Source organism: Myotis brandtii, unplaced genomic scaffold, assembly GCF_000412655.1.
Source record: "Myotis brandtii unplaced genomic scaffold, ASM41265v1 scaffold573, whole genome shotgun sequence".
Lineage (NCBI taxonomy): Eukaryota > Metazoa > Chordata > Mammalia > Chiroptera > Vespertilionidae > Myotis > Myotis brandtii.
The window spans coordinates 1,169,308-1,176,490 of record NW_005370145.1 but is presented as its reverse complement, the minus strand read 5'-3'; the positions used below and the strand labels follow the sequence as shown (position 1 = coordinate 1,176,490).

The following is a 7,183-nucleotide window of genomic DNA, read 5'->3' as shown; positions in this document are numbered from 1 at the left end:
GGGGCCTGGTCTGGAGGCGGGGCCAAGCCAGGAGGCGGGGCCACAAGGGGCGTCCAGGTTAGAACCGAAGGGGACCTCGGGGAGTTGTCTCCCTTTGCTCCCGTAGCTCCCGTTGCTCCGGACCGAGACTTTCTCGGGCCGCTGGAGGGTGGAGAGCCGCTGGTTTGCAGAGGGCGTGCTGGGGAGTCAGGTCGGGCGGCCTCCGGGGTTTGTCCGGCCGGTGGAGGGACTGTCGGAGGAGACGTACTCCTGCACCGGGCGGTCTGCCTGCCTGGTGACTGGCCAACCCGAAAGCGGGAACCAGCAGATACCCCGGTAGCTGAAGAGAGAGGCGAGTCCTGCGAGGAAGGAGGGAGGAGAGAGAGAGGAGCTTTCGGGAACGGACAGAACCAGGCTGCAGGGCTGGGAAGGATCTCAGCAAGTGGGCTGGAGGGTCTGTGGGGCTAGAATAGATTCAGGAGATGGCGGAGGGCTAGCGAGCAGGCTGCAGGGAAAGGGGGCTCCCATCGCCTGTTGCTTGTGGTCACGATTGCGACCCGCCTCGGCTCACCGGTCATAATGGCCACAACGATGCGGACCCAGAGGCCGTAGAAGGGCCAGTGCAAAGAGAGGTCAGCGCCCTGTCCTATCTGCATTATCACTGAATCCCCATATATGGAGGCCACAGATATGAGGAGCAGGACTGTGGGATGGAGAGAGCACATTCTGACGAGAGAGAGAGAGAGAGAGAGAGAGAGAGAGAGAGACTCCCAATGGGGCCCGGCTTCCCACCCCCCCCATACACAGCTGTGCCTTCCCGGAGCCTATGAAAATATGAGTTTCTTCCACCTCCCCAGCATGATAGAATGTGAAGGCATGGAGTGATGGCAGCTTCAGGATCCCCCAAATGGGTCAATGAACCTCTCTACCACCTGGAACATTGGTACTGACCCCTGCCACCCCCACCACCATGCCTGGAACACCAGACGGGGCAGCACTGGGAGACGTCTCCCATGAACGCTTCTCCCATGAACCCTCCTCCCACACCTGCGAGGAAGCTGCAGAAGGTGACTCAGAGGGGCAGGAAGGGTGAGGAGCACCACAGGATGGAGAGGGTGCTGGGCCAGCAGGAGTAGAACAGGTGTATGACAGAGAGGTACATACCTGGTGGAGGTGTGCAGGGGGTGGAGGGAGAGAATTCATGACTCGCCAAGTTACCTACAGCCCCCGGTACCCCCTGTACTACCCCATCATTCCCCCTCTGTCTTCCTTACCCCAGCCCCAGCCCTTCGCCCATCCACTTTCTCCACATTCATGGTGGTCTCACTGCCCCACATCCACCCCTCTCCCACATAGCTGTCCTTCATGCCCCTCGCCCTCTCCGACAGGCCTGCCGAATGCACACCCCTCCCGGACTGCACACACTCACTTGTCACCCCAAAATGGAAAGGGGCTCTAAGATAACAGAAACAGACAGTCCCCTCTTTCCCGTCTCTTCTGGAACATGTGGTTGTATTTTATGTGCCTTTACATCCCCAAACAACTCTTACCTGGTCTTTGTCTTCTAATTACCCCATTACTAGGACACCTGAAGTGGGGCCTGGGAGCTTCCTCAAGGCAGGGCTCAGGGAGGGGTTGAGGAGCTAGGAAGTACCACAGATCGGTCATATGTGTGGCTTTGTGTGAGCCTCCGATATCTGTCTGTCTGTCTGTCTGTTCCTCTGAGTATCTCCGAGAGAGAGGGAGTTTGGTGGAGAGAGGCTCCCCAACCAGGAAACTTGAAGGAGCAGGTGCACCTCCCCACGACCACTACCTTCATTTCCTGGACTTGAGTCCCTTTGATGCTCTTTGCACAGATCTTCCCAGGGCTGCTTCCTTCTTGTCATTTGGGTCTCAGCTCAAATGTTACCTCCAGGATCTTCCCCAAAGTCCCCCCGCCCCCCCCCACACACACACACACATGCACACGGGGTATTCTATATCACAGCCCTTGCTGTATTTTCCCCATAGCTGCTGCCTGGTTTTATCTTGCTTATTAAACTGTTCACAATTGGAAATTGTTCTTTCCACCTGGCCCCAAACCCAGAATGTCCTCCTTGAGGACAAGGCCCTTGTGTTTTCATCTCCGTATCCCCAGGTCTTGGAACAATGCCTGGCACATGGAAGGCATTCAGGAAACAGGCGTAGAATTGATTGAATTAAACACAGCGATGCCTGGCTGCTCAGGAAAGACCTTTATTGCTGACTGTCCTCTTTGTCCTGCTCCCTGCATCTTCATCCCCTGCTGGAGCCCTGGCGCTGCCCTATGGTCTCCCCCCACCTGCAGGAGCCTTCCACCCCAGCATCTGCAAATCCACCACCACCGCAGCCTTGGATCCCTGGGCAGGGAGGAGTGGGCTGACACGCTGGAGCCTTGAGCCTAGTCTCCAAGCCCGGTTCCCAGCAGAACTGACCTCTGCTCTGGAAGAATCCCTTTCCAGCCAGCCTCACCCCCTTATAAAGCCACATCGGGAAACCACTGCTCCTTTAAGCACACAGTCCCCCAAAGAGCCTCAATACAGCTCCACCAACATTTATTGCAGGTTTCTCATATGCCAGGCACAGCGCTCGGTGAATCTCCAAAGTCACAGACACGCCAATGCCAGTGCCCGTCTCCCTCTGAGTCTCCGAGAGTCCCTGCGCCTCCTGTGGTCAGCGCGGCAGTTTCTGTCCTGGGCAAGTTTCTGTGCACGAGTGAAGGGAAGGGGTGATGGCCTAGCTCAGAGAAGGCCTTGTGCTAGACCTGGGCCCCACTCGCCGGCAACTGTCTGCTCCACTCTGTCCATCCCTCAGCTCCTTGTGGCATCACATGGGGGCCACTTCTCATCCAGAAGCAGACCCTCTCCATTCTCTGCCCACGGCTTGGCCCCACGTCTCTGTGAGAGGACCAGGATGAAGGCAGGAAGGACCAGCGGCTCACCAGCTGGCCCATGATCCACAGCTTCCGTTTCTTCTGCTTCTTGGGTCCAAGGCCAAGGCTGGACGCTGATTATAGTTCAGTTGGGTGCTTTCCCAGCAAAGATTACAGACGCCAAGCTTTGGGGCAAGGAGAAGGGCTTGTGGGCTTCAGGGGCCCTCGGGCCCCAGCTACTGGCCGTCTTCAGAAGTCCCTTGGGCTCCTCTGCCAGGCTGCTTGTCTGCTCCGTAACATCACCCTCCAATTGTCATGGGACTCTGGCCTCCAAGAGTCCCAGATCTCAGGGCTCTCAACCCAGCTCTGGCCTCTGGCTGCCAAGCCACACCCAGCTCATTCTCCTCTGGCACTCAGGCCTGTGGTCTTTCTCAGAGAGAGTAATAGTTAAAATGGGGGCTGAGGGAAGAACTGGGGCAGTCAATCATCTGGGAGAAGGCAGGATCATACACCTACCACACTCACAGATACACACACACACACACACACACACTCTCCGAGAAACACACACTGGATTCTTCTAGAAGAGAAAACCTGGCTTGAGAGGACATAGGAAACACCCTGAGAATGAAATCTAATACTTCTTCGATTCAAAGGGCAGGACTGGCTGTTGCTATAGAACCAAAGAGAGTCGCTACTGATCTCTTGGGTCCAGATCAGCCGCTCTGCACTAAGCCTCTGTCTCCATTGGCCACACACTCAAACCAGCCTCGTTCTCCCTCACTGCCTGGGCTCTGACCATCCTGTTTTCATTGGCTGCCTTGTCCTGAAGCTTGGTCCCTATTGGTTGCCACTAGAGGTAGTATTTCCACTGACAGCGAATCCAATAGATAGATGAGCTTTGTCCTCTCTGCGCCACGCTGCCAGCTGTCCCCGCCTGTGCCCCCTCCCCAGCATGCATTAGGATTGGGGGGCACTGGGGTTTCCTGAAGATGGTCCAGCAGCCTCCAGGAGCCTCTGGTGCTGGCGAAGGTGCCTCCTCCTTTCATGTTCCCCTGTGACTTCACATACCAGTTGGGCAGGGAAGGCCCCAGGAAGGCCCTTCAGCCAGCCTGTAGAAAGAGAGAAGGGGGCCCCATTGGAGCCAGGGAAAGGGGCAGGTCAGGAGGGAAAGGAGGCACCATGGGGTCTAGTGTCTGAGGGTCATGGTGAGAACGGGAGCATTGGTAGAAAAGCCACTGGAGGTGACAATATCCCCAAAGAGGGTCAGGGGCACTCCTTTGTCAAGCCCTGCAGTGGCTGCTCATCCCACTCAGAGTGGAAGCCCGAATCCTTGCAGGGATCTCTGAGGACCCACAGGATCTGCTCCCTGTTATCTCTATGACCTCATCTGCTTCTCTCCCTTCTTCTCGCTCCCTCTAGCCACACTTGCCTCCTTACTGTCTCCTAAACACACCAACCACAGTGCCTTCCGATGACTCTAGTCCAGCCGTGGGCAAACTACAGCCCGTTTGAAATGAATAAAACTAAAAAAAAAAAGACCGTACCCTTTTATGTAATGATGTTTACTTTGAATTTATATTAGTTCACACAAACACTCCATCCATGCTTTTGTTCCGGCCCTCCGGTCCAGTTTAAGAACCCATTGTGGCCCTCGAGTCAAAAAGTTTGCCCACCCCTGCCATAGACTCATCACCTTCAGACGCACTATATGCAATTTATTTTTTATCTTGTTTGTTCTTTATTGTTTCTCCTCCACTAGAACGCTGTGTGTTTGGTTCACAGCACCTAGAACAGAGAGCGGCCCCTCCCAGGTTCTTTATATTTACTGAATGAAGAAATAAAAGACTCTCACCTTCAGGGCTCTTGTGTAGGTGCTTGGGGGGAGCCCTGGACTCCAGACTCTGTCCCTCAGTCTTGGCTGGTGTCGAAGGCTCTGAACACAGATCCTGGGAACATTCTGGTTGGGGTTGGGTGACATTACAGCAGGATCAAGACTATATTTAGCTTCTCCCCCATATTTCCCCTTGAGATTCACTTTTCCTTCCTTCTCCCTCTAAGGGTTACTCACCACAGTCCTCATAGATGGTGTCTGGGGAGCAGGGAAGGGGGCCGGGGGTGGGGAAGGCTCCCAGCCAGCGCTGCATGTCTGATCTGGTGGGACAAGGGAGGGTCCCAATTGGCCCAGGAGATCCTACCGGGGATTAGGCAGGGGCCACAGAGGAGAGAGATTGGGGAGGAGGTGGTAGGCTCTGAGAGGTCAGGTCAAGGCCCCTTTAGGAGACACAACTCACAGGGAGGAAGCCTGGAGTAGCCGTTGGGTGGGGCGGCCCTGGTGGTTGCTGAGAAGGGAGAGGCGGAACGTCGGGGGTCCAGATGGGTCCGGAACCTGCTGGGCCTGGACCAGGGAGCGATGGGCATAGTCCAGCACCTGTAGCCGCTGCCCACTGCCCAGGGGAGAGGAAGTTCAGAAGGAGAGCAGACTCGTCCTCCCCACCCCTGCCTGGCCTCCCACCCTCCCTGGGACCCACCTCTTAGGCTGCGTGATGAGCAGCAGGTCACTAAAGAGCAGCAGGCAGAGGGGAGTGAAGCGGGGGCGCGAGGTGAAGAGCATGCCCCCTCTCCGGCACCCTAACTCCGTCAGCTCCCCCTGCAACTCCAGGCGCCTCGACCAGGAGACCAGGGGCAGGGCCTGGGAGGGAGCAGGGAGGAGGTTCTGGCTTCTTCATCGCACAAAATGGGGAAAGAGATGGTGGGGAGTCTAGACAGAGGCTGACCTTGACTTTGTGGAAGCGCAGCCTCTGGGTGAGCCGGATCAGCTCCTCTGTCTGCTTCATGCGCCCCACCTCAGCACTGCAACGCTCAATGATCTGGGTGAGGGGAGCTCGGTCACTCACCCCTACTCCCTTCCTCCCTTCCCTCTCCCTGACCCCCTCCTCGCCTCCCCGGGCCTCAGCATCCCCCGCAGCCCACCTTGCTGATAGCACCCAGGGCCTTCTGGGCATTCTCCTGGCGGCTGGACCCCTCCTCTGTCTGGTGGAGGATGTTCTGAAGACAAGGAGGAAGGGTGACTGGGCCCCTGCTCTGCAGCCCTGGGGTTCAGAGGGGCTGCAGCTCAGAGGCCCCTTGCCTGGCTTGGCAACATGCTCAGTTTGGGGTTCACAGGGCTGAGAAACCAGCCTCAACAAGGCTGAGAGACCTCACCACTCACTGTCACGTTACCTCTCTGAGCCTCAGTTTCTGCATCTGTAAATTGGGGGCAATACCCACCTAGCCTACCAATGGAGGATTCAGCAACGTAATATATGTAAAGCACTTAACATAGTCCTTGGCACATAGTGAGTGCTGAAAAGAAGGGTGCTGTTATTTTAATAATTACTAACCACAACTATTAGTAAAAACAATGAAGCACAGTGGTTAGAGTGCCTGGAATTAAACTTTGTCTCCATCAGTGATTATCTGGATGACCTGGACACGTTATTTAACCTCTCAGAGGAAGGAGAGGGAGGGAGAGATAGAAACATCGATGATGAGAGAGAATCATTGATTGGCCGCCTCCTGCACGCCCCCTACTGGGGATCGAGCCCGCAACCCAGGCATGTGCCCTTGACCGGAATCAAATCTGGGACCCTTCAGTCCACAGGCCGATGCTCTATCCACTGAACCAAACCAGCTAGGGCTCAACCTTTTATTTTTAAATTCAGTATCACCCAGCTCAGGAGCCTTTTTAGAAATGTAATACCACAGATATGCTGTTCATCGTTTATGTACCGGGGCCCTTTGAAGTACCACAACCATCGGAATATTTAGGATTTTTTTTACCTCCCAAAGAATGACTTTTGCCTCCTTGGGCGTGATATCACCCCACTGGGGAGGTATGCAGTGAGAGGTACAGCTGAGGTGGCCACCACATTCCCTCTGAGACCCAGAGAGAGAACGGGACTTGCCCAAGGTCAGTCAGCCAGTTCCTGGCAGAGCCAAGCCGAGAACTCCTGCCTCTGGCCAGAGGTTCGTTTCCCGCGCCCAGCCTGCTCCCTGAGACCTGAGTAGCTCCAGGCAGAGTCCGGCGGGTCCGGGACTGAGAGGCCCGGATTGGGTCTGATTTAGGGGAGCCCTGTGCTCATCGCGGGGTGGGAGATGGATGGCGGGGCAGGAAAGGCCCCGGCTCCCCGGTACCTGCAGCAGCATGCGGAGCCGCGTGATGCGCTGAAAGGGCAGCAGCAGGAAGGACGGCAGCGGGAGCCGCTCACACTTGGGGAGGCTCTGCAGCCGGCGCAGCACCGCGGAGAAGCGCACGTTCGTGTCCCTGCAGAA

At 56.3% G+C, this 7,183-nt stretch overlaps 2 protein-coding genes across 4 annotated transcripts in view; both read right to left on the bottom strand.

Annotated features, from left to right (window-relative positions):
- Nucleotides 1–635, bottom strand: part of ODF4 (outer dense fiber of sperm tails 4) — a 14,305-nt gene extending 13,670 nt beyond the window's left edge. The window contains exons 1-2 of the mRNA XM_005878845.1: nt 551–635; nt 201–338 (exon numbers count right to left, since the gene is read on the bottom strand). Of these exons, the coding sequence (XP_005878907.1) occupies nt 201–338; nt 551–635 (223 nt within the window). The remainder of the gene's footprint in view (nt 1–200; nt 339–550) is intronic.
- A 1,561-nt stretch (nt 636–2,196) lies between these two features.
- The window catches only part of ARHGEF15 (Rho guanine nucleotide exchange factor (GEF) 15), a 10,733-nt gene continuing 5,746 nt past the window's right edge, over nt 2,197–7,183 (bottom strand). For 2 of the 3 annotated variants that reach the window (XM_005878793.2, XM_005878794.2), the window contains 8 exons: nt 7,046–7,175; nt 5,843–5,917; nt 5,647–5,739; nt 5,401–5,561; nt 5,164–5,316; nt 4,941–5,023; nt 4,725–4,829; nt 2,197–3,981 (listed from right to left, as the gene is read on the bottom strand). In XM_005878793.2, the coding sequence (XP_005878855.1) occupies nt 3,830–3,981; nt 4,725–4,829; nt 4,941–5,023; nt 5,164–5,316; nt 5,401–5,561; nt 5,647–5,739; nt 5,843–5,917; nt 7,046–7,175 (952 nt within the window). In that variant the 3' untranslated portion in view covers nt 2,197–3,829. The remainder of the gene's footprint in view (nt 3,982–4,724; nt 4,830–4,940; nt 5,024–5,163; nt 5,317–5,400; nt 5,562–5,646; nt 5,740–5,842; nt 5,918–7,045; nt 7,176–7,183) is intronic. The other variant, XM_005878792.2, reaches the window with a different exon arrangement.